At 41.0% G+C, this 26,931-nt stretch overlaps 1 protein-coding gene across 2 annotated transcripts in view; it reads left to right on the top strand.

The window, feature by feature from the left end:
- Positions 1-26,931, top strand: part of kif1b (kinesin family member 1B) — a 62,505-nt gene that overhangs the window by 32,205 nt on the left and 3,369 nt on the right. Inside the window, exons 14-46 of one of the 2 annotated variants that reach the window (XM_034695290.1) lie at positions 62-141; positions 632-707; positions 1,881-1,960; positions 2,404-2,510; positions 2,807-2,890; positions 3,153-3,333; positions 3,456-3,528; positions 11,095-11,200; positions 12,369-12,517; positions 13,322-13,500; positions 13,616-13,753; positions 14,887-15,138; positions 16,770-16,888; positions 17,345-17,430; positions 17,743-17,872; positions 18,224-18,377; positions 19,302-19,392; positions 19,567-19,685; positions 19,838-19,893; positions 21,217-21,325; positions 21,854-21,920; positions 22,131-22,215; positions 22,679-22,784; positions 24,159-24,273; positions 24,361-24,494; positions 24,586-24,647; positions 24,732-24,877; positions 24,988-25,248; positions 25,380-25,451; positions 25,644-25,765; positions 25,903-26,055; positions 26,337-26,529; positions 26,767-26,885. In XM_034695290.1, the coding sequence (XP_034551181.1) occupies positions 62-141; positions 632-707; positions 1,881-1,960; positions 2,404-2,510; positions 2,807-2,890; positions 3,153-3,333; positions 3,456-3,528; positions 11,095-11,200; positions 12,369-12,517; positions 13,322-13,500; positions 13,616-13,753; positions 14,887-15,138; positions 16,770-16,888; positions 17,345-17,430; positions 17,743-17,872; positions 18,224-18,377; positions 19,302-19,392; positions 19,567-19,685; positions 19,838-19,893; positions 21,217-21,325; positions 21,854-21,920; positions 22,131-22,215; positions 22,679-22,784; positions 24,159-24,273; positions 24,361-24,494; positions 24,586-24,647; positions 24,732-24,877; positions 24,988-25,248; positions 25,380-25,451; positions 25,644-25,765; positions 25,903-26,055; positions 26,337-26,529; positions 26,767-26,885 (4,004 nt within the window). The remainder of the gene's footprint in view (positions 1-61; positions 142-631; positions 708-1,880; positions 1,961-2,403; positions 2,511-2,806; positions 2,891-3,152; positions 3,334-3,455; positions 3,529-11,094; positions 11,201-12,368; positions 12,518-13,321; positions 13,501-13,615; positions 13,754-14,886; positions 15,139-16,769; positions 16,889-17,344; positions 17,431-17,742; positions 17,873-18,223; positions 18,378-19,301; positions 19,393-19,566; positions 19,686-19,837; positions 19,894-21,216; positions 21,326-21,853; positions 21,921-22,130; positions 22,216-22,678; positions 22,785-24,158; positions 24,274-24,360; positions 24,495-24,585; positions 24,648-24,731; positions 24,878-24,987; positions 25,249-25,379; positions 25,452-25,643; positions 25,766-25,902; positions 26,056-26,336; positions 26,530-26,766; positions 26,886-26,931) is intronic. The other variant, XM_034695289.1, reaches the window with a different exon arrangement.

Genomic DNA, 26,931 nt, shown 5'->3' with positions numbered 1-26,931 from the left:
AATGCACCACTCATTTCAATGATGAAATGTAACTGGTTGCGTTTTCCTCACACTTGTCTAGGAGTCAGAAAAGATCATCGCCGAGCTCAATGAAACCTGGGAAGAAAAACTCCGAAAGACGGAGGCAATCCGCATGGAGAGGTCAGTATTTGCAGACAAGCGTGTCATACGAGTTCCTCCTCACCCTTCATTCAATCCCTCTGTGTCCTGTCAGTGATGGAGACAGAACTAAAGGATGTTGTCTGTCTTTTTCACCCCTCTGAACTGTCTGCCTCACTTTCTTCATCTATCTGTGTCATTTTATCCGCACATACACACAAACGCAATCACACGCACACACGCATACACCGTCTATTTCCCCCTCTGTTCTCTGTCTGTCGTCACACTCGGCCGCACAAACAGCTCTATCACACCCTTTATCCACTCATCTGTGGCTGCAGACGTCAAATGTGTTACTGTCTGTCCATTGAGTCTCACTCAAGCCATTTCTCTCTGCTGTCACTTACTTTAAGGTTGCACACATCACTTAGTGTTTTTTTTCTTTCTCTTTGCAAGAAAACATATGCAACCCGCGCCACTGACAATGCAATGTTTGGCTCAGTTATAAATGTGAAATGTTCTTCCATTACAGGGAGGCCTTGCTTGCAGAGATGGGTGTGGCAATCCGTGAAGATGGAGGCACTCTGGGAGTCTTCTCTCCTAAAAAGGTAGAACAGACATGAGCACAGACATTGATGTTGGCAGGGGACTTTGTCAAGTTTCCCATGGGCGGTGATGCTCACTCTTCCACCATCACTTCCTCACTTCTGTTTCCCATGTTATCTTTTTTTTTCCAAAAGCAACCGCCCTGTACGTCTCTGTTTTTCCTCACCTAATCATTCTGTCTGTCCTTCCACTCCTTTGTTATTTGCTTCCTTCACACGCTCAGCTTAGCCACGAAAGCCTATTTGATGAGCCACTTGATACTTTTCCCACCAAGAAGGTTTGTTTAATTATGATAGCACCTTTCCTGCAGTAGGTTTAGTCCTTTAGATGAGTACAGTCTGACCCTTTAAGAGTGATTCAACATTCAAAATGTACTGTTGGCACTTTGCACAAACCTAACTTAAGCCTTACAGTTGATGGGGTCATATTAAGATGCATTAGGTGAATCTGAATTTAAGCTGGTTATGATTTGTGCCTCTTAGTTTTGAAACCTTTCCCTCTCTTTGCTTAGAGCGAGTAAATGGCTTTATACATTGAAAGCAAAGAATAATTCCCTTTGTTCCTCTTACTTCTGTAGCATCTTCTAGTAGATATCATGCAACAGCTACATAGAGACCTGTAGGTGTGTTAGTAAATGCTTGTCAGAGGAGTTTCCTTTGTAGCAGAGAAAGAGATTTGCTATCTTTTAATCTCTGACTGTTCAGCACCAGCTGTCACTAGATCTGTGTTGGTTTCACAAACCTCCTGCCTTTGATAATAATCCCTTTTCAGACATTTTCAGCTCCTTCCTCTGCTGCTAATTGATGTATTTTAGTCTCTACCCTTTTGTTCACATCTTTTTGTCTTCCATTCATTTTTTTTCTCTTTTCACTCACGGCCTCTTCCTGGGTTATGGTTTCACTGAGAAGGCTTGTGATCTTTATACAGACTTTAACGGGGTGTTTTCCCCAAAAAAGGTTGGTAATCTAAGTAGCTGCTAGTGTATCAAACTCTGTAGGTGTCAGAACTTTGTCATAACCGTCATCATCAGCAGTGTTTGAAATAGAAACCATACTTGGTTAAGGTCTCTGGAGGTGGTGTAGTTCCAGCACTGTTGAATATTGATGAAGGTAGTTACCAGTAAACCATCAAAATGATTGTTGGTTGACTGTTTACCTGTTGTGTTTCATGCATAGACACCACACCTGGTTAACCTGAATGAGGACCCTCTCATGTCAGAGTGTCTGCTCTACTACATCAAAGACGGAATCACCAGGTAACATAAACCAGAATGATGACACTGTAATTCTGTGGAAGATGTTGAAAGGTTTTGAATCTCCTCCTGACATGGTTTCAAAAATTCTACTTTGTATTAAAATTTTCTATTTGATCTTAAGAAAGAGGTCAGACTCAGGGTATACTGGCTTAAATCCAAAAAGTTTTACTTTCTGAAGTTACTTCTTCTCCCCTTTTGTCCTTTCGGCTTCCTCATCAGACTATTCCTGTTGACTATTGTGTTACAATCCTGCCCCAGGGGGACAATAAGAGATGACAGAGTCTCAGACAAAAGAAATGTTGTAACTTTAGAAGCGTTTCCTTCTCAAAAAAATGGTCTGAAAGAACCATTTAACTTCTGATGCTGACTCTTTGCTAAAATGGCTGCTAATAGATAAGAGAGGGCAGCGATCACTCTCAAAATGGCCTCTGTGATTGTTTCAGGGTGGGTCAGGCTGATGCTGAAAGACGACAGGACATTGTTTTAAGTGGTGCTCATATCAGGGAAGAGCACTGCATCTTCCGCAGCGAGAGGAATGCCAATGGAGATGGTAAGACACAGTGTAATGTGTTGGCTTTGCTGGATGTAAGGAAGTGTGTTCAATGTCTTTATTATTTTTAAGTGCGCAGCATTGATGGCAGCAAGACTTCTCTTCCTTTTGTCATCTAAACACATAAATACAACCCATAGGAAAGGAACTTTGTCAACCACTTAAATCATTGTATAAACATGGCTTTCAAATAAATCCTCAGTTGGGGATTGAGGTATTTGTCCCTCATTGTTTGCACTTAAAAGATGCTGAGCTTCTCAGAATGAGTCACTGATGTTTGGTTGTGTTTGTTGAAGTTATCGTCATGCTGGTGCCCTGTGAGAGATCGGAGACTTACGTCAATGGCAAGCGTGTTGAGGGTGCAATCCAGCTTCGCTCAGGTAATTGTCTCAAACAAAGTAAATATGATTCTGTATATCTGATGTTTGTTTTACCTCTTTGGGCTGATTATGATGACGAAGTTCATGATAACCATAGATAACTAAATCATGAATCCCATTAAGGGTTATTTTGGACTATATAAATCATATTTGGTACACCTTTGTTCTATTTTAAAATACAGGTATTTTTCTTAGGCAACAAAGGAGCCCTGATAAACAGTTGTCATGTTCTCTGGCTAATTTCCATCCCACCTTCTTTAAGGTAACCGTATAATTATGGGAAAGAACCATGTGTTCCGATTTAACCATCCTGAGCAGGCCAGAGCTGAGAGAGAGAAGACTCCATCTGCTGAAACCCCGGTGGAGCCGGTGGATTGGACTTTTGCTCAGAGAGAGCTTCTGGAGAAGCAGGGCATTGACATGAAGCAGGAGATGGAGAAAAGGTATGCAGTCCATCTTTTCAGTGGGATTCAACCTGATTTAAAATATGTTGGCTGTCAGGTTTGGGTTTCATTGTATCGCCATGTGTTTGGTGTATTTAACTGTATGTTTCCTCATTATGTAGGCTCACTGAGATGGAAATCTTGTACAAAAAAGAAAAGGAGGAGGCAGACCAACTTCTGGAGCAACAGCGACTGGTAAGTTCGAACCTGTGAGATTTAATCAAACCCACTTTGTAAAGCAATTGAACTCAGTCTTTTTCTTTAATTGCCACATAAAGAGTGGTAACTGTAGATTGGCTATAACAGTGAAAGCAGTACTTTGGTTAATGTTTTTGCAAGTTAGCTGTAAAAAAAAAAAGGCAGCTTCTGGAGAGCAAGTTTGTGATTCAGATTTACAGCATGTTTTTTCTTTGGTCAATTTCAATCTGAAAATAGTCTTTGTTATTCAGATTTCATGCAGTCCATTAAATCTAAATAGCACTAATTCTTACTCTGAGCTTTGACCCTTTTGAGATATGTGCGCGTGTGAATCACACTGTTTACTCCAAGCGCATGTCTTTTCTTCTTGCATGGAAGTTTTCTCTGGTTTGAGACAGATGAGCTTTATACTTCCTCTTGAGTTTTAACTGATTTTTCTGTAGCAATGTGATCAAGTGGGAATTAGATCATACAGCTTCCCCCTTTTCAAATCCTTATTTTCCCCTTTTCTTGTGTCTTTTATAGAGAATCTGAATCTTGCAAAAGAGCAACTTACAGCTAAAGTTGATTTGATAAAAAGATCAAAATTAATCTCAAACCGATTGACTAATGGTCAATATATGAACACTTGGTTTAAAATATGATGCTGCTTTTGCATGGTTCATGTTAATAGCATGTTTTCTTAACTCATTCAGTACTGGTTCTGGACTAAGTTGCAGTGTTTGCTGTTGAGCTGGTCAACTTTGAAGTGGCTGTTGATTTGCTTGGATTAGATTTCTACTCTAGTTTTTCTCGCCCTGTTTTGTCCTGAGTTTCGTCTCCTCAATGCAGTTGCTCACTACACAATGCATTGTGATAACAAACGTTCCTGCTGTAGTTTTTTCAGGGATTGTGACAATGTGGTTTCTCATTGACTTCTTTGGCCTACCTCTTTTTGCTAGCCTTCATGATATCTGTGTAGCACACTGAGGGCAATGCTCAACAACAGAGCTATTACAGCTGAATCAGTGACAAAGAGACCTCGCCCATACTCTGGTGATTTTATGTGCAGAGCTACAAGCTTAGGGTTCAGACTCCCAGCAACATAGCCCTTCCAATTCTAGTGACTGATACATCACCATACACGAGACCTGAATTATCTGTACCGAATGGTTGTGATCTGTAATGTACGTTGTCTACCAAAAAAATGAGAAACTGCATTTTTTCCAACTAACATCTTTCTTGTAGTGGATTAACACTTACCTCACGTCTGCCTCTCCTCTCTACTGGCTTTCTGATCAACTGCAAGAGCACTCTGTTTCTCTAACTCACCGCTAACACTAAAGCCTCAAACTTCAAACCTTCTGGACTAAAGGGGGAAAGCTCCAAAAGCCATCTACATGCATGCCACTGTAGCACATTTTGGACCTGGCTTTGAAATCACCAAATTTTAACAAAGAAGAGGACTGTCTCAAAACATTTCAGAAGCGCTCCAATCAGCAACTTTCCTCTATTGATATTTCTTTTCTAATCATGTTAAACATGTTTCATCTTTCATATCAATATGCAACATTGGGAACAACATTGTTTAAGGTCATATCCTCATTTTTTTTAGATGTGAAAAAGCATTGTTTTTTCATCAAGTTAACCTCACAATGTCCATATCACCATTTCACTAAAGGAAATATTGAAATAAACCAACAAGAAAGTCAATGGAAGCCACTGTTTGTTGGATTGATTTGTTTTTCTTTCTTTATTTGGAACATAATTCTGCAAGTGTGCATAATTCTGCAAACTGCATGTTGCCATACATCTTGTACAATGATGATGTATGCAAAATATTTCAAAAACATAATAACTGTAATGGTCATGTTTGGTAAAAAGGACCAAATCATATTGTACTTAACCAGAAAAGACTGTCCAAGATTCATTCATATATTCTGATTTGACTTCGCTTTTACCTCAGGCTGAAGTTCCCATGTTGCATATTCATACCTTTTAATACATACTTTTTTTTAAAAAGTCATCCTTTCATTTTCTCTTTGATTTCCCATTTTAATTTCTCCTTTTTTGGGAACCATTTGGTTTGTTTCCTGTGTTGTTTTCTCAAGGATGGAGACTCTGATAGTGGGGATGACTCTGATAAGAGGTCTTGTGAGGAGAGCTGGAGGCTGATCACTTCCTTGAGGGAAAAGCTGCCCCCCAGCAAGCTACAATCCATAGTGAAAAAGTGTGGATTGCCCAGCAGTGGGAAGAGAAGAGAGCCTGTTAAAATGTACCAGATTCCTCAGAAGCGCCGCATCACCAAGGACTCCAAGTGGGTGACCATCTCTGACCTGAAGATCCAGGCCGTCAAAGAAATTTGTTATGAAGTTGCCCTGAACGACTTCCGACATACACGGCAAGAAATTGAAGCACTGGCCATTGTCAAGATGAAGGAGCTTTGTGCTAGCTACTGCAAGAAGGACCCCAACGAGCGGGACTCGTGGAGGGCGGTGGCTCGAGATGTTTGGGACACTGTCGGGGTTGGTGATGAGCGCATTGAGGACGTCATTACCAATGGGACTCGAGTAGGAGGAGTTGTCATGGATGAACTCAAGGTGCACATTGACAAACTCGAGGATATCCTGCATGAAGTCAAGAAACAGAATAACATGAAGGACGAGGAGATCCGTGCTCTCAGGAACAAGATGGTCAAAATGGAAAAGGTCCTTCCACTCATCACCCCAGACAAACAAGAACAGCCACCCAGTGGTGATACCTCTGCTAGTGCTGCCATAACTCCAAGCCCTCAAGAAGCAAAACCTCCTCTTCCTGAAAAGTTTGAAGCCGAGGATGCAGATTTGCAAATAGGCCAAAGTGCAGGAGATGACTCATCCCTGAAGCGAGGAGCCCAAATGCGCTGGATGCGCCAAGAACAGATGCGCCTCAAAGGTCTCCAGCAGCAAGAAATCTCAAAGCAGCTCCGCCGACAATCCGGACCACATCGTTTCATACCTCCAGAAGACCGCAAACTACGCTTCCCCTTCAAAAGTAACCCTAAACACCGAAACTCCTGGAGCCCTGGTACTCACATCATAATTACAGATGAGCAGGTCATTGAGTTAAAGGTGCCCAAAGAAGCTGTAGAAGAAGAGGAGGCAGAGAGCCAGGCTGAGGAAGGAGTGCAGCCTAGAGAACAGATGGCTGCTTCAGTTGTACAAGTCACTCCCCCATTGCCAAGCCCCTTAGTCCAGCACAGGAGCAAAGACTTGGAGCAAGGTTTAAGCCAGGGGCACAGATATAACTATCGGAACAACCAACATCAGCAGCCCCATGAACGAGGCCGCAGCAACTCTTTTAACCACCGCCAGCGGCCGTCAGGCTCCATGGAGTCGCTTCAGCAGTCTGAAAGCAACAGGAGGCACACACAAGCCTTCTACCAGCCCCGCCACCATCAGAACCAACAGCCACATCCTCCGCCACACCACCAGCAACAGCCCTGCCACTACAATAGCATGATGTATACAGACGGCAGATTCAACGGCTACCAGCAGTACCACCACACCGACCACGCTAACCATCCAATCAACTTTCAGGCACCTCCGCGAATGCGCAGGCAACTGTCAGCTCCCAACCTCAAAGCCAGCAGAGAGACGGCAGTCTGAGTGGGACTTGAGGAAACAGGAACTAGTTTGATAAACTTTTAGTAGGCAAACACATTACAGATCACAACAACTCCGAATCATGAGAGTCAAACAGCTAAAACGTACTGTGACTTTTGCACTTGATCAGTGTGTTATTGGTTGACCCAAAAGTATTGTTTGTATTTTAAGAAGACGTTTTATTCTCATCATTATCATCATCAGAATATGTGCCGTTCCTAACTTTTTTTGCTGCATTGTGTTTGTCACCACTATCATTGGGAGAGCTGTCATAAGGAGTTCAAGCCAACAGACTGTTTTTCAGAAGAGACATGCCGTGCCTACTCAATTCATTTTTTCAGCATGTGTGACAATTCATCAATCATGCCTTGATTTGCCAAAATTATCTTCATGGTTTACATATTTGCCTTTTTAGTATTCATCTATCATGAATGTTTATAGCCACTGCAGTATGAACACATTGAAACGTCTCACTTTGATTGAGAACTGCTTGTTGTTGTAGTCCACATTAGGAATTGAAAAATACCTTATATTTATTTCTACTTGTCACGTAACTGAACATTATTACAGTTAAACCAGTTACCTTTACAACTTCACATTTTGTGTTGTGTGTCATGAAACGTTTTCTGTCATAAATCCTCATTGGCCTAGATCTGGAATCATAAGACCAGTGTGCTGGACATTTTAAAATTGAATACCTTGATGCACTAGTCAACTGTTTGACAGCCTTTTAAATAGACTGAGATGGCGGGCAAAGAAAGGGGTATTCCAAAGGTGCCTTTTATGCTCTAACTTTATTAATCCTGCTGTGCGCTAAAACAATTTCATCCCTTCCTTTTGAATTCAGCGCTGACACACGAGGGCTCAGCTTAGATGTGCAAGGGTACTTAACTTGCCTAACCAAACTAACTTTTGAGTAATAACATACCAAGTTAAATTGTTAAAAAGCTACCTGATTGCTTGATCTATTTGTTTTTTTGATTTATTATAATATATAACTAGCACCCATGTGTATTTCAGTATTTTGAGTTTCTTATTGGTTAATTTATATGGGTGGGTTAGATAGTTAAGACACCAATTTATGTATTAAATAATAAGTTACCCACAACTTAAACATTTTAAAATTCCCTACCAATTGGATTGGTAACCTGAAGATCCAAGTGGTCGCTTTTAGTAATGTTTATACCCTCTCACTGAAACCTCTTTGAAATGTCAGAATCACAATGCTGAAGCTATTACGTCGACCTATCTGTCAGAGAAGTTGCAGAAATGTCTCTGTTTTCAACATGTAACAAGTCCAGACTGTTCTTCATCCTCTCCCCCCCGAATGTCTGTATGAACCATGAAGTGGGCTCTGTCTCAGTGTTCAGACTACATTTAGTTTGAGGTTCACTGAGTTAGCACAGGGTTCACCGTGTTTCCACTGGATGTCCTACAGGGGGGTTGTCATGGTTCCCAAAGACTCGCCTTAAAAAATGTTGGAGGGAGCACAAAGACTTGAAGTGTTTGCATAATGTTATTTGGGAGAACTCTCCATGTCAAATGAGATTTTGGGGACTGCTTGGTTTTAGGTGCATCAAAACCACATTTTCATACAACATTGATCGATCCATCAAAAGAATGAAATATGGAATCAGTCGCCTGAGTCAGGGTTTCAGCCTCAGTGCTTTTGCAGAAGCTGTTTGAATCAGTAGCAAGTCTACCTGATCATTTTGTTTCTTTGCTGCAACTGCTTTAAAAACAGTTATTTATTACATTTCAGTATCAGATGGCCTTCAGATCACAGGAGAGATACTTTGACACTCAGCAGTAGCATCAGAAAGACCTTTAAAAAATATAGCAATCATACACACTGGGCTCAGAATGATGAAAGGATTTTCTGTGTTTTATACTATTAGTATTTGCCAATATATATATTCTGCCTTACTATGCTGTAACAAAAACCAAATTATGTATGCAATATGCAAGTCTAGTCCCTCCACTCTACGCCTTATATCTTTGACTATCTTTGCATGCAATAGCTTACATGTCTTCATCTCAACTAGATCCTCAATTAACAAATGTTATGTAACCTATGCACTGGTGCTGGTGGCAACCAGGTAAGCTTGGAACAACTTCAACATAAAATGAACAACGCATACTGTATTGTTCTTTTCAAATATTCATATATATCAGTGTTAGGTCTCGATTCAGAGTGTCTCTCATTGTCTGCTGCTTTTTAAATCTTCATGTTTTAGTGCCTCATTGTGGCTGTGTACCAAGTTGTGTTGCTCCTTAATCAATCACTATGTGCATATGCACAGTTCATGTGTGAACAAATGTATTCACAGGTTTAAAAAAAAAAAAGAATATACTAAATGCCTGTGTTGCTGGAAGTTTATTTTCAAAGTATGACTGAAATAAATGACATGCTACAAGTGCAGTTTTTTTCTTATGTATGGCTGGATTTCACTGCCTGTAAGTAAGTTAGGGTTAGATGAATCCGATCTCTACGTGTTTGAGGGGCTCAGGAAGTACCATTTGAGAAACTAAACAACACTCAAAGTGAAGTGAAAGAACTGAAAGTGCTTTGATATATACAGATTTAATTTTGTGCATAAAACATTCCCTGCACATGCACCAGCTCGTTCATGAAATTGTATCACCGCTAGTCGCAAACATGCCTCGTTATGAACACTTCATATACTTGTAGTTATTTAGTACTTCATCATAATTGTGTTCCACATCAACTTGAAACATTGGATGAAAGCTTGTTTTTTTTTAGCAGTTACTTATTTCTTTACTTACATGAGTTTAAACATGAACTAAGCCTTAATCACTCTTATAATACAGCATTTAATTCTACACCTAACACATATATACAATATATGGCATAATGTTTTAAAAGCAGCTTCATGCAGGCAGTTACAATCAGTAAAACTTGCTTGTTGGATTTTTCAAAGTCTGCCTGAATTGAGACGGTCGGGCTTGTAGCTTTGTTGGTAGGAACCAAGCAGGGAGGAGGTAAACGGCGAATGAAAAGGCTGCATTGTCTTCCCAGAAGACACTGAACAAACAGGATGAGGTCATCGGGACCACGGCATGTCCTGCTCTGATGATGATGGCGCCCCTCATTGGATTACAGTTGACTCAGCTTCTACCAGCACTTCTCTTTTACCACTTCAGCCATTCCTACCAGAATTAAAGATGATGTTTCAGTGTTCACATCCATTTTTATCACTAGAATAGTATCCTCTTTTTTTGAAAGACAATCATTTCATAAGTTAGGCTTTTTCTTTTATTACAGTGACTTCACATTGAGCTTACATAGTTATTCAAATATACAGAAAGTAAATGTGCTTTTTTTGTGTGTTATATTTTGATAATGCACAATAGCCTTACATTGAATCATAGTTTCTACTATTGATAAATACAATGTCTAAAAACAGCCCTATATACAGTTGTGCTCATAAGTTTACATACCCTGGCAGAATTTAGGGTTTCTTGGGTAGTTTCTGTTGTCTTTATGATATAAAAAGAGTAAACACGGTCGTTTGACAAAAAATTTGCTTCACCCAACCTCTAACCATGAGTGAAAAAAAAGTTTTTCTCTTATCATTCATATCTTCTGAAAAATGGCCAAAAAAAATCACAAATTCTGCCTGGGTATGTAAACTTATGAGCACAACTGTATATATGTATTTCCTTTTAACTCAGGTCTGGAAATGTTAAGTATACCGAGTAAAACATCAAAATCTTTGAACCCGCTCGTGATATTTCTACATTCAGTTGAAATATTCAGGTGTCCTCAAAGTCACTGCAACTTCTCATGGTCAAGGTGAAAATATAGTCTCAGCATGGTTCTTTGAGTGTTAGATCAAAATGTGGTACAGATGTGTAGTTTAGCTCACCTGCTGTTGGGGCTGTTTTCTCTTTTCTCTCCCGGTGTGTCCGTGTCCAGGTGTACGAGAGCAAACTGCAGGAACTTCAGAAACAGGTGGAGACTATTTCTCTGGTAGCCGAGACGCCTGATGAAGAAGAGTTGGAAGAGGAGGAAGAAGAGGAAGGTGCGTACTGTAATACTTAGTCCTAGAGATTTTCTTGATGTATTCACCCGAAACAAACAACATACAAATCTGTATTTTCTTCCATTTTTCTGCGCAGAGCCCAAACTACTAGGATGTGCGTATAGTATTCTCTTTTTCACCATCAAAAGAACGTAATAATATAATTTCAATTTCATTCAGATTAATGAAACTTGTCGGTATGTCATACTAATTACTCATACAAAGTATTAAGTGAAACTCATTCATAGGTAATACATCCTCTAATTCATTTGACATCAAACATATTACTACTAATAGAAAAACGTATTGTTTTAAGTTTAAAGTATCATGATAAAAGTTTTTTTTATGTCTTAGCCCATGAACTACACATTGCCTTTAAATGACAGGCAACAATTTTCAAATACATGCAGCCTTTCAGATGAATTAAAATGTTTTTTTCTTACTTTCTAAGCAAACTCTGGGGTTGTTTCAGTACAGAATAAAGGTGAACTCATGTCATTGTACCTTTTGTTGGCAATACACCATGGTCCACATGTGTCACCTTGATTGACTGACAAATTTTGACAGAAGGGCTGAATTAAGCTGACCACACTGAGGAGAAGAAAAACCTCTGGGAGCATCAGAGTGATAAACTTTTACATTTGGAATCACTTCATGTCTTGAGGGGATACCATGTCAAGCAATAAAGCTATTTTCTGGAGTGTAGTTCTGTGCCAAATTTAGAGGAATGGCTTGTTTCCAATTTTGTTGTTTGGTCTAATGCGTGTTTGCATAACAGTTAGACACTTTGTACCACCAAAAGAAACAACGCAAAGTCCGTGTTTGCACTTGTTTGTCTTCTGGGTTCAATTTTCCTGAATCGCATTGTTATGAATGTAATGCTTTAGTTCTGCTGACTGTAAGTTCCAGCCTCTGTCATCTTTGAACACATCACAATGCAAAGGTTTTCAGCACAGCTACTGTTCAAAAGAATTATTGGCTTACAATAAAGGTGACACCATATTCCTTATGATGGATCAGCTACAGTTGCAGGCTGTAATGTAAAGTGCTGCAGCTGTGGTTGGACTAAAACAACTTTAACCACTAATATGGATCTTAAAGTTTATCTATATTCATTGTTATGTGTGTGGTTATGTGTACATCATCTCTCTGTCATGTCTCCCTGCAGTGCCGTGGACTCAGCATGAGTTTGAGCTGGCTCAGTGGGCCTTCAGGAAGTGGAGGTACCACCAATTCACCTCCCTTCGTGACCAGCTGTGGGGAAACGCTGTGTACCTGAAGGAGGCCAACGCCATCAGTGTGGAGCTGAAGAAGAAGGTATGAACAATTTTAATTTCAGTGGCATGGTGGTTCACCACTGGTTAAAGTTTTCCAGTGTTTTTACCTCTTAAGGCCTTAAACCAAAATAGGTATGAAATTGAGACAACACTGAACAGCAGGATGATGTCATGAGACTGGCACTATACGATTAATCAATTCAATCTGTGATGCAAGATAATCATTAAACCTGACAGCTGCATTTAAACTTAATGTATGTTTGAGATGATGCCACAGGCAGTCCTTTAAACCAGTCAGTGTGTGTGTGTGTCTGTGTGTGTGTCTGTGTGGGGGGTTGTTGGCTCACTGTCACAGAGAAATCATATTTGTTATTAATTGTCTGTAGTGGTCCACCTTCCCCATCTGGAGACTGGTGTCATTTATATTCTAGTCCAGTTCTTGGCACTATATGATTGATACTTGGGATGGACCATCTGTCACAAAGACCTCTCAGGAGTTTTTATGTGTCTTTTGGCTTCTGTCTGTAATTTATATCTAGTGTTGTTAATTGCTTTATCATTTGAACTCCAGAGGATGCTAGGAAGAGAGGCTACAGAACTGGATGGCTGTATAGATTTGTCTTACCATTTTAACCATGATATATCGTCTTTGATGTATCTACTGTAAAACACTGTGCTATTAACGCCTTTGATTTGGGCATAACTGAGTCTAAACTGTCAAAAAAGCGAGCTTGAAAGTTCAGAGCAGGAAGTCCTGTTTCCTCAAGTTTTATGTTTTTAACTTCTCTTAATGTTTTCACACTCTTTGCTTCATTCCCTCTTTTACAACTCTCCAATATTTCAGGTGCAGTTCCAGTTTGTCTTACTGACAGACACGCTGTACTCCCCGCTGCCCCCTGAGCTCCTGCCTTCAGAGCCAGAGAAGGAGCGAGACCCCAGACCTTTCCCCCGCACTGTGGTTGCTGTTGAGGTTCAGGACCTGAAGAACGGAGCTACACACTACTGGTCCCTGGAGAAACTCAAGTAAAGCTCACACCACACTTACCCTGACCATCTTTTTTAGTTTAATATGTCTGTATCACCTGGTTTTTGCTCCGATGTTATCATTTAAGATGTGTGATCACTGACATGGTTGCAGGCAGCGGCTGGAGCAGATGAGAGAGATGTATGACCGAGCGGGAGAAATGGCTTCCTCAAACCAGGAGGACGGAGAGGGAACTCTGACAGGAAATGATCCCTTCTATGACCGCTTCCATTGGTTTAAACTGGTTGGGAGGTATGTTTCACAGCTACAGAAAAAAACACATAAGATCACTAGATATCCTGTGTGATGACATTTAGTTTGTTTAGCTGGTTTTTGCCTATTTGAGCCCTAAACTACAAGGTTTCCTTTTTCACTTATTTGATATCCACTCAGGCAGCTTTTTTGATCCATGTGGGTAACATGGATTTATACATTTATCACCTTAACCATCCCTGTGTCATTTTCATGCTCAAATACCGTCACTGATTCAGTTTTCTCATAAGTCTTGTGTATGACTTCATGTATTATGTCATCATTTGAGTCATTTTTGTTGTGTGATATTTTGTTTCTCATCATAAATCCTTCAATGTACATTTTTTGTTGTTGATTTTTTTTTTTGGTGTTACATTTGTGATTTTATTTTTGGTGCTGTTGATTTCATGTCATTTTTTTTTCTTTGTGTATTTTGTTAGTTTTTTTGACATTTCATTGTATTTATTGTTTTCCCTTATCATTTTATTATTTTCATGTATCTGTTTTATCACATTTTACTGTTTACTGTATCATTTTGTCTTTTGCCATTCCCATGTTGATCATCATCCCAGTTCATACAAAAGCTTGCAAGTAACACAGCTGATTTGGATAAAGTGGAAATGTGTGGTATGTTATCCCCTTTTAGCCAGCATACATTATAAGGTTTATATGTTAATCCTTTGAAACTGACATTTCCTTTTAGTATGAAGTATCCATGTGTCTAATAACGGCTGTGACACCAAAGAGCTTCTTGAAATACCTGCTCTTTATAAGATCAATCCCTCAGTTGAATTTGCAATCGCTTTAAAGTAGTAGTGTTAGAAAAAGTAATTCTCTCTGATGGTGCAGCGAATAATCGTATTACCACTGGGTAGTGGTTTTGCACTCAAAATGAATGTACAACTGCTGTGTGTAGTTGATCATTTTGCAATTTTTATCACACAAAAGGATTCAAAATTTTTAATATTAGTACATAGTTTTTTTTTTTATTAAGGGAGAGAAGAGGAGATAGTACCAAAGGGAAAAATCACATATAAACTTGTACAAAGCAGTGGGCTGTTAAACTCTACTGCTCCTCCATTGTTGCTTTTCCTTGATTTTTGCCACTGTTCCCAAACTACCAACCCCCTCAGCTCCCCAATCTTCCACGGTTGTGTCAATGAACGCCTGGCCGACCGTACGCCCTCGCCCACCTTCTCCACCACCGACTCAGAGATCACCGAGCTGGCAGACGAGCGGCAGAGCGAAATGTCCGACTTGATGGACGACGAGGCGTTCGTGGACGACACCAGTTCGGACGCTGGAACTGAGGAGGGCTCGGACATCTTCAGCGACGGCCAGGACCCCTTTTACGACCGCTCCCCCTGGTTCATCCTGGTGGGAAGGTTGGTGAATGGCAGTGGCATTTCCTCAACCTCCACACACAGGCTGGGACGGGATAATTGGTGGATGCCGGCTTTGTTTTGCATAGTTTACACAGACATAGAGGACAAAAAAGCGGGAAAAGAAGATAAGATCACAGAGTGCAAGTGAGGGACACTCTTGTAAACTAAAACGAGGGATTAACTCAGTTTACAGCATATTTTCATGAAGATGTTGAAATAGAAGATTGATGAACTGATGGTGCATCCATCATCAGTGCTCTGTGAGATGAGAAATCTTTAGTATGCAGTAGTGTATGTATTTCAAGTACTGAACACACATCAGAAGCATACCAGTAATTAATAATCTGTTAAGCCCCTGTTGGAGAAGGAATAATTTCAGGATCAGATCATGTATTCATAGCAGCTCTACAAAGATGAATTGAAGCAGTTTTTAATAAGATTTTAAACGATTAGTCATACTTCTGTCCTCACAGGCCTGCTTCATATGAGCTTCTTTTAATTTTGACTCAGTTCCCCAAAATTGAAAAGCCACCATCTTTTCCTCCCAGGCTGATGTCTCCTCCTCCCCCGCCAACATCACGACACTGACTGTATTAACTCCTATCACTGTGTGCAGTATATGTTATGCTGTTAGCTGTCCGTCATTTATTATGTTTTTATTTACTGTTCTGTTTTATTGTTTACATAACATGAAACTTTTATTTTATAACCCCTTTGTTTTAACATTGCTGTTGGATGTGTTGTAGATGATATTAACTTACTGGTAGTTCAGTCACTGTATGGTGTGTTCTTTTATTTATATTATTTTTGAAGTGGCTGCAGCGACATTTGAAATCACAGCAGAGGTTTGCAGAGGCTGCAGGCTGATCGCTGTAAACATCATGGCTTAGAAAGAACTGGCATGTGTGGAAGAAGACAACAGATCAATGCCGGCTTTAAGCCAGCCAGACGCTGCAACAGTCCTAGCTCAGCTACCTCCGTCACTGAGACTTCATAGATTTCACAGATTGATGCCTCCCCCTCTGCCTTGGCCTTGAGTCTCTCAGCAAAGGGAGGGGTTAGGAGGGGGGGTGGAGAATGAGTAGGGTCACCAGGGGTGCAACAAAACAAATCAAGCCCTACAAAACAAAATGTCAGTGAGTGTGTGAGTGAGAGACTAACACCACCACAACATGACACAGTAAAACACTCTTTTACAGCCTTTGCTGCTGCATCCCAGGCGATCTGTCATCAGCCTGTCACGCAGTTTAAAAATAACATGGATGCTTTGAAGAGCTGCTGATTTCACTGCCCTGCAGCATTTATGATTTTGTACTATGTTTATGTATGTTCTTCTTTTTGTTTTTGTTTCATTCCTTAACATGATTGTCACTAATATTTTACAACATGTGTTTATAGTCCCTTATACATCCTAAACATTGGAAAGGTTTAAGATATGTTTATTGTAAGCAAACTTCTTTGTCAGTCTGATCTAATTTGCTTCCAGTAGGCATAGATACATAGAACAGATAACATAGCACTTATATGATGAACAGATTTGAATGATCTCTGGATCCCAACACTGCAGCAGGAGTTTCACACTGCACCAGAATCTGGTTTTCATGTCTCTCTCCGCCTTTTTTTACTCTCAGAGCTTTTGTGTACCTGAGCAACCTGCTGTACCCTGTACCGCTGGTGCACCGTGTTGCCATAGTAACAGAGAAGGGCGAGGTGCGTGGTTTCCTGCGTGTGGGGGTTCAGGCTATAGCTGGTGAGTAATTAATGAGATTCTCTAATGAACAAGACAGCTGAGATCTTCATGTGAAGGTTAAACCCTGTTTATCAAGCGAGCAGTCTGTGTGATGCAGACAGCTCGCTTTGATTTGTTGAACTTTCAGACATATTGTGTTGTTTATGTTTGTTAAAGAAACTAAAACATATTTGCAGTTCATGTGTTTGAATGCCATACATCTTTGCAATACAGAGGGGTGTTTAATTTGGTTCAATAATATGATTATTCAGCCACTTCAGTAAGCGCATCAAAATAGTTTTAAACTTGACTTTGATATCAGCGTGCAGATATTTCTAAAAGCTCTCAAGCTACCAATCTGCTTGCAAAGAAGAGGATCTCCCTCTCAGATTCCTTGTGAATTCCCCTCAATGTGTTTTGACAGTTTGAAGTCACTTGCTCTAGATTCTGATGAGAGGATGGTTTGTCTCTTTGTAGCTGACGAGGAGGCCCCAGACTACGGGTCAGGAGTTAGACAGTCAGGAACCGCCAAGATCTCCTTTGATGATGAATACTTCAAAAAGGTGAGATCTGAGTCTGATGAAAGTACTTTCAAACTTCAAGGCGTTTTCTGTGTGCGTGCGTGAGACAGAGTGGGTGTTGAATTTTTTTTTGGAAAGCAGAAGAAGTTTTAAACCATTTTCTGATTTTCTGAGCTAGAAAAACATTCAAAAACAGCAAATGTTGATAAAGTTTTTATCCTTTTTCTGTCGATGTGGCATAGCAATAAATAAATGAATTAACATGTATAAGGTGGGGTCCCTTTCTTTATAGCAGTTATATGCTAATGTTTTCCTCCCTCCACTCTTGCATCCATCTTCTCTTCGTCCAATCAGAATGACTTTCCCTCCGCGGTTATGACCCGCTCCGGCATGTCCCTGGAAGAGCTGCGCATTGTGGAGGGCCAGGGCCAGAGTTCAGAGGTCATCACACCCTCCGAGGAGCTCAACAGAATCAATGACATGGGTACGGCTGCCAGACCTTCACCTCTCCACACGTAAATCTTGACCTCTCAGCCCGGTGGGAAACGCACTTGGCAGATGGTGCTCTTGAATGCAAAAGAGGTCATCAAATGTTTAGTTATGGAAATGAGACTGGTGCAGTTCTTCCTCACTTTGTTCAGGAATGTGTACAGAGGCTGTTTGATGAGTGAACACCACAATCACAGGCTTGATGATGGTTGGAGGAGGGCAGTCTGTTCTCATTGAGCTGAGCTCAGAATTGACATGCAGATGATGGAGTGCAGGTGCAGCAACAGGTAATTGTCAATAAATCACAGCACAAGACCTCCTGACCTTCTCCTGTTGCTATCTTTAGACCTCAAGCTGGGAAATGTCGCAGACACCAAGCTGGGTCTTGGTGACGATCTAGCAGACCAACTGGAGGTGGGCAGCATCTTTACCTTCCGTGTTACTGTGCTTCAGGCCAGCGGCATCCCTCCGGAGTATGCAGATATTTTCTGCCAATTCAAGTAAGTCCACAACTGTGAAATAATCTTTTGGTTTATATAAGCTTGACAATTGGAAGTGCCACGTGTGATGTCTCTACACAAGCATTCGAATAGATACAATTAAAGCTGAGGCTGTACAGTTTTAGGCTTTACAGGGAAAGACTTATATTTACCTATTGATAAGAAGCTAGTATGAAGCTATCGTGTGTCTATTATATTATTATGTAGCTGTAACTACAATGAAATTAATTTACTGATACAATCAAGTGATCCTGAAGCTTTCACAGTGGATTTGAGTTCCTTAAAGTTCCTGTAAGCAGGTTTTAGCAGCTTATGTAATAGGTTGAAATTAATATTGATGCCTACATAAAAAAAGACCATCAGCAACTACATTTCTAAATATTATGTAGTAGTGTTGATGCCTATAACCACAGTGAGGAGGAAGATGTCAGACAAGGCAAATAACAGCATTTTGCTGAACTGATCCATCTATAGAGTACCAAAGTCAACACAAACCAACAGTTCCTCACAGGAGCTTTAATAAAATGAAACACACTGTTATGTCAGGATTCACCTGCATTAGCAGATTGGTTTAATGTGATGCATGACATTTTTGTAATGGAAAAACTAATATTTACTCTGAGGCTCAAAAGTTATGTTTTTGATAAATGTTGGAAAGGATGGATTGAGATTATTAACCCACATAGAACAGATTTCAGGTAAAGATCTACAGCTGTAATGTAACTCCCTTAGTTCACTGCTACACATGGACTGTTATGTTTTCTTTGTTTGTTGTATTTTTGTTTGTCCTCTTTGTTTTTTTCTTGTGAAAAAAGTGCTCATTTGAGAATGTGCTGTATAAATCTATCTTGAACTTAAATAAAAAGAAAATTGAGAAAAAAAAAAAAAGAAACACACTAATAATAACATCCGTCATTTTCTTAGTTTCCTGCATCGTCACGACGAGGCCTTCTCCACTGAGCCTCTGAAGAATGCTGGCAAAGGAGCTCCTCTGGGCTTTTACCATGTTCAGAACGTGAGTGCACACAAACACTCACAAGATGTACTTTTACAACTTCATCCAAAGCTTGATCCGTTTCGGATCAAGCTTTGGATTACCATGACCTGGATGACTGAGAACCTTCACAGAAATGTTTACAACTTCATGTTAACTTGTTTTGACAACCCCCTTTTTTCACTGCTGGCACAGATATCAGTTGAGGTCACAGAGTCTTTCATTGAGTACATCAAGACCAAGCCCATCGTGTTTGAAGTGTTCGGCCACTACCAGCAGCACCCACTGCATCTTCATGGCCAGGACCTGATCAGGTGTGTCTAAAGATATTACTTGAATGAGATCGCTTATAACTTGAACCAACATTCAACTTATACTTAGTCATATTTGGCATAGCAGATAGTTCATGGTTGAATTTTTCATTGATGTCAGTATTTTAAGTTAATGCTCTCTCTTATTTTAACAGTCCTCCAACACCATCAAGGAAATACTATCCTATCCCCATGCCCCTGTCTAGACCAGGTAAGGATTTAAATGTCATCACAGCACACAGTGTACAACAATGCAGTGTGTTCTGCACCTTTCACCTTCATTTCATCAGATTTCTTCATTTTATTCCAGTTACATCAGCATGCCTCATTTACCCTCCATTTTTCTGTTGTTTCTTGCCTTCTTTGGATTTTTTGTCTCTTGTTTAATCGTCTCCCACCATCCATAATCCTCTTACCCAACCATGTCCTCCCTCTTCCACATCTCCCTGTTTCACACGACCCCTACAATCCTTCTCCTCGTTTGAACAATGTCACAATTCAAAAACCTCAGACCATACCCGTAAGATAGAGTTGGTCCGTTACCTTATGAGTGGCTATGTGAACGGCAAAGTGCTAGACACGCTGTCTGAGCACGCCAATGCCCTAGCGTCCTCCGCTGTCGCCAGTCTGGAGGATGAGGCTGATCGGCTCTCTCACTTCCCGTTCCTCCCAATGCCCAGTGACCCTGTCTATATTGTGCCCAGGCACCACGGTTGGTACAGCAGACCCTGTTGTAGCTCACAAAGCAGGCATTAGATGCTTGTTGTTTGTTGTTTAGTGATTAGACTAGTGCTGTGCTTTGCTCCTGTTGTGCTGTGACCGCAGACTGTAGCAGGATAGAGCTCTGCAGTGGTTGGTGTGCTGCACTTCGCTGCAGCTTTATTTAGGTCCAGTCAGCTCGGTCCATCCCTCCCCTGTCGCTTACAAAGTGGCCCGCGCTGACACCTCCAGGTAAAGCTGCTGCGTGAGTTGAATCCTAAGCCAAATAATAAAACGAGTATTTATCATAATCATAGGAGATCACTGACACAGCATTCACTGCCTGAATCAGAATCCAGAGGCTTTAGCTTTCACAGGTTCAGCCGCAGTCCCATTACAGTACATTTCATATGGAATAATGTTCATTTCAGCCACGTTGAATACAAATGAACGGAGCCGTGTGCCTCAGAGATTAGCTTGTTTCATCAGGAATATAATCCTGACGTGCCAGACAGCAGGGAGCTGTCAGTAGTGGTGTAATCTGTGATTTAGCCCCTCATGGCGTCTCAGTGTGTACTCCTATTGGGTTTGAATATGATATGATGTGTTGTATTGTATTCTTTCTGTGTCCAGATTATTTAAATGAGTTGCCTCCATATTTAACATTATATTATGTATTTCATATATTATATTATACATGCAGACTGGGGGCTTGATGTCCGCACGTCCCATCACCAGCATCCTTTTATGAATCACATTTATATTGTGAATCTTTTTCTCATCCATTCCCTCTGAAATTAATACATCTATGTCTATGTGTGTGTGTGTGTGTCAGTTCCAGCCACCAAGTTAAACACCATCACCAAGTCCAACCTGGGTCAGTGCGTCAGTAAGTACGACCTGCTGGTGTGGTTCGAGATCAGCGAGCTGGAGCCAACCGGAGAGTGAGTGTCAACAAACGCAAACTGTGATATCATACAGCAGCAAATATAAAGTTCTCAACCCTTTGTTCTCATTCTTCATGTAGAATTTTAATAGAACAGACAGCAACACCATCTTGAATTCATTTCAAAGTTCTTTGTGATGCTAAGTGAGCGCAACAAAGAACAATACTTTCAACTTGCGACAGTTTCAGCATGTTACAGGAAATTAAATTGAAGTGCAATTTTTAAAGCGTAGAGTACAAGATAAAAGGTTAAGGAAGTATAAAGGGGAAGATCAAGAAATGCATAAAATAATAACAGTTAATGTGATCATTGTTAGCCTCAGTATACAGACAGTCAGAGAGTTTGTGGACCTAAAGGTTCTACTTACAGAAAGATATGAGCATGAAGAGAGTAAGACTTTTAAACTTCATGAGAGGTTTTACTTTGATGATGGAGCTCTAATGCATTCATCAAATATAAAGAAATAACTGCATGTGATGTGTTATGTGGAGTGTTGGGCTAAATATGACACCCCTCTGTCTATAGGTACATCCCAGCTGTAGTGGATCACAGTGGAGGACTCCCCTGCCATGGCACCTACCTACTGCACCAGGTACAGGAGATCTATCCTACTTATCATGCCTCCTAACATCCAGTTTCGAAATCAGATTGGGCCATGTTAACCAAAAACCAGAAGTGGGGCGTCACATTTTTATTTTTGTAAACCAGTAAATAATGTTTTCTTTAAAAATAACTTAAAGAGGCTTAATTTTGCTCCACTTAAAACTGCTCTGATCCTAAGCGCCTGTCATTTCTGCTGCAGGGAATCCAGCGGAGGATCACAGTGACTCTTATCCATGAGAAAGGGAGTGAGCTCCACTGGAAGGACGTCCGAGAGCTGGTCGTGGGTGAGCAGTCTCCCCTCAGCAGGGATTACAGACACACAAAACACTGCAGTTTTACAGTAAAAAAGCAAACAAGCAGTTGCCACATGATTGTTTCATCATTCACGAGACAGTCTCAGTGGACACTGTGGCGGTACGATACAACACCTTTTTGTCTCAAAGGAGGCTCGTGAGGCAACACTGTAAATATGTCTTACACAGCTTGTGAGTTGTGTCTGTCTCTCGCCTCTCTTAAAGCAGTTTATACTGAAGCTGGTGCTGATGGGCGAAATAATTACATTTCACAGATGTAGACGTAAAGCTACTGATACCCAGAAGGGCTCATAAGAAAGTGAGCTTGTTGGCTGTTAATGGACAAACCGGCTGTGATGCTGCCAAACTATATTTGTATTCTTTCAAAAATAAGTCATTTCAGCTGCCCAGAAGGCATGACGTTGATGCATTTGTCTGTTTGGTGTCTCCACAGGTCGTATCAGAAACAAGACCGAAGTGGACGACAGCGCTGCAGACGCTGTCCTCTCCTTGAACATCATTTCAGCCAAGAACATTAAATCATCCCATAACTCCAACAGGTACCTGAAGTGCACACACACTTCAGCCTTTGAATATCTTGAATACAGTAATGCTTAATTTTACAGCACATGTTCAGCAGACTGAAGGTATACATGCTATTGGAACTAAATGGTGTCATTGATGTTTGCTTCTATTCCATTCACTTTTTCTGAATAAAGCAAATCAGTGAATGCCACCAGTCAGTTAATTTCTGTTCATTCATACAGTTTAAAAACAGCATCTGGCAGTATCTGTGTCTGTGCTCTCTCGTGTATATTCGCTGGAGACATGGTGGAATCATTGCATGACCATTTTCATTTATCTCTGCTGTTCTTTCTCCTGCTAATTTGCTCCATTGTCTCCATTGCCTGACTCTCTGTGCTTCTCTTCTTTTTTTTGTCTTGCACTCTCTTTTTTCCTCCCGCTGCTGCTGGACTCTTGCTTGTGCTCAGGCTTTCTATTGATAAGGATATTGATAGGTACCAGTGGCCTGAGAACATAAGGCTCCTTCTGTGAAAGACCTTTATGCGTCTCTTTAGTCCTGTAGATCAGTAGAAATAAGTTCTCCACAGTTTGTTTCTGGTCTGCATGTTGCATTAGGTCTGCCTTTATTTCAATCAATATTTAATGTCCGAAAAATAAATTTGATTTGGAATCAGTCAAGTACGAGTAAAGGCAATCTAACATGCAAATGCAACTTCCTCTCCTGTAGTTTGTTTCATGCTCTGTGGCACTCAGACTTCACAACATGCTCTCCTCTTTGCTGTTCACTGTATGAGCCTTTATTCAACAACAACAACAACCAAGTGAGGCACAAACAGTTTTAGCTCTCAGTGTGTGGGTAAGAGCGCCCTCTGGTGCCAAAGACAGGAACAACGTAACCTCAGAGATGCACAACAGTTTTTTCTAGAAAACAGGCACTCTGACAAAGAACACAGTGTACTGTACAATAATCAATGTATGTTCTCCTTTTAGTTTGTTTAACTGTACACTGATGCCTTCAGGTGTTTTATTTCCATAACAGCTTCAACATGACAGAACCTATAAGCCCTGTGTTTTTCTTTCCATCAGTTGATTCTGTACCTAATGTAAAACACACACACACACACACACACACACACACACACATACACAGCTGTGTGCACTCTGCACTTTTCTTACACTCTGGTTAATTACTGCGGCTCCTGATCACGATATTGCTCGCACCTCAGTATGTTCTCTCACATTTTGTAACGACTAAGGATAAGTAGAAGGGCCACTTCAATCACTGCACAGCGTTCACTGCCTAATCTGTTCTAGATAACAGAGTTGCATCTTTCCTAGAGCTAACACACTCAGTAGATTTTGACTTCACAGAGGATAATGTAAAAACTGAAGTTTCTTTTTCTCTTCAGGACTTTCTACCGCTTTGAGGCGGTGTGGGACAGCTCTCTGCACAACTCCCTCCTACTAAACCGAGTCACTCCATACGGAGAGAAAATCTACATGACCCTGTCAGCATATCTAGAGGTCAGTCGCTGCTCCTCTGTGTTGAGCAGTGCTTTTTACCTTCCTGGATTTAAACACAGCTAACTTCTCTGTGTCTCTTCTTCACAGCTGGACCACTGCATCCAGCCTGCTATTATTACCAAAGACATCTGCATGGTGTTCTACTCCCGAGACGCAAAGATCTCTCCTCCTCGATCCCTGAGGAACCTCTTTGGGAGCGGATACTCCAAAACCCCAGACTGGTAAAAATACTTATGTCACCAGAAATAAGCATGGTTGAATGAAACCAATCCATATAGTTCACTTTAACAGATCTCCTCTGTTTCATTACAGCAATCGAGTCACAGGCATCTATGAGCTGAGCTTGTGCAAGATGTCGGACACTGGAAGCCCAGGTGAGCTGACTTAAAACCTACAACGCTGAAAATATGTTTGAAATCAAGGTGCTTTGTTCAAACAAGTCTTTCTGTTCTGAGCAGGGATGCAGAGAAGGAGGAGGAAGATCCTTGACACATCTGTGGCTTATGTGCGTGGAGAGGAGAACCTGGCCGGCTGGAGGCCCAGAGGAGACAGTCTCATCCTGGAGCACCAATGGGAGCTGGAGAAAATGGAGCAGCTTCATGAGGTGGGTGCAAATAACATCATATTGACCTGCCACATAAAATGTGTTTCAATAAAATCATAGAAAGTTTCCTCTGACATTGGTAACTTGACTTGCCTGTGTCATTCATCTAGGTGGAGAAGACCCGTCACCTCCTCCTGCTGAGGGAGAAGCTGGGAGAGGCCGCTCCGGTGGGAACAGCTCCCACCACCAAGTCCCTGAGCGAGCTGTTGTCTCCAAGTATGAGTACAGGCAGCCTGTCCACTTCAACCTCCATCTCCTCACAGATCTCCAGCACCACCTTTGAAAGTGCCATCACCCCCAGCGAGAGCAGCGGCTATGACTCCGCCGACATCGAGAGCCTGGTGGATCGTGAGAAGGAGCTGGCTACAAAGGTGAGAAAAATGTAGTCATATGGCGATTTTCTCTGTGATGATTCACTTTCTGCTGCAGTGTCATCATCTGGTAGCAGGTGCTTATCCTCCTCCTGTGCGAGCATAACAGTCTCCTGTTTATTCTCTTGCAGTGCCTGCGCCTCATGACACACACCTACAACAGTGAATACAACCAGGTGGTCAACAGTATCAGTGACTGCAAGGTGAGTTATCATACAAAAAGTATTTAAGTCACATCATACTTTCATCATATTGTGTTTTAAATAGGTTGCAAATCTACTTTCAGTACTTTCTAATAGTTGCTTATAATATTAACATCAGTATTTTCCCTCTTAGTGAATTTGCCTTAACACAAAAAAAGGTTAAACAAATATTTTTTGCCCTTTTTTGTCCAGCTGTCCGACATCTCACCAATGGGACGTGATCCATCAGTGACCAGCTTCAGCAGCGCCACCCTCACCCCCTCCTCCACCTGTCCTTCTCTTGCTGACTCTCGCTGTAGTTCCATGGACCAGAAGTAAATAAAACTTCATTCATATATCTTGCCTCAACATCTATCAATGTCTTTCATACTCACACTATGATTCATTTTGGAGAATTAAATAACTGGCTGGTTATCACCCTCATGCTAACTTTGTGCACTTTGCTCCTCAGGACCCCAGAGAACAGCTCCCGTGCCTCCAGTCCCTCCTGCTCAGACTATGAAAACTTCCCGATGGTTCCCAGTCTGGAGACTTCCTACCTGGCACGAGCTGGAAAGAACGAGTTCCTTAACTTGGTGCCTGATATTGAAGAAATGAGGCCAGGGTAAGTGCTGACATGTTGGCTTTTTCTTTTCTTTTTTTTTATCTCAAACTTTTTTATGTGTAGCCATGCAAAAAAAATAAGTCATTGTGAGATGCGTCTTACAGCCCAGACAAAATCCTGTATTTTCATCAAAGAGGAATTTATTTGATTTGATTGAAACTGTTGGACCTTGCTACTTTAAACTGGAAGTGGATCTTATTTCCTTTCACAGAAAAACAAGCATTCCCCTCAATGAAAGGAGATTTGTAACAGATTAGTTTGTTTTTTTGGTTTCTTTTCAGATCTGTTGTATCTAAGAAAGGTTTCCTGAGCTTCATGGAGCCACGCTCCAACTCGTGGGTGAAGCACTTTGTGGTTGTGCGCCGGCCCTACGTCTTCATCTACAACAGTGACAAGGACCCAGTGGAGCGAGGCGTCCTCAACCTCTCCACAGCACAGGTGGAATACAGTGAAGACCAGCAGGCCATGCTCAAGGTAGAGAGAACATTCATTTACCATGTTCATGTTTTTAAGTGACAGCCCTGTCTTAGGTTAATCCATTAAATGTAGAGTACGTGTTGAGTGCTTATTCTGAAAGCTTCTCTCAGCAGTCTGGAAAATAACAGCAAGAACAATAACTTAAAATCCTGACTTTCCTATTCAAGGACTGCAAAGCTTGTGTATGCACCTTGTCTGTTAAAAAAAGTGTAAATATTTGATGCTTTCTTTCAGACTCCCAACACGTTTGCTGTGTGCACAAAACATCGGGGAATCCTCCTGCAGGCCAACAATGAGAAAGACATGAACGACTGGCTGTACGCCTTTAACCCTCTGCTGGCAGGAACGATAAGGTATACATGCATTCCTCATAACACTATCAACATAAAGTAATCAAAT

The sequence above is a fragment of the Notolabrus celidotus genome, chromosome 11, assembly GCF_009762535.1.
Source record: "Notolabrus celidotus isolate fNotCel1 chromosome 11, fNotCel1.pri, whole genome shotgun sequence".
Classification (NCBI taxonomy): Eukaryota; Metazoa; Chordata; class Actinopteri; order Labriformes; family Labridae; genus Notolabrus; species Notolabrus celidotus.
Note: the sequence above shows the minus strand (reverse complement) of the source record. Positions and strands in the feature narration are given on the sequence as shown.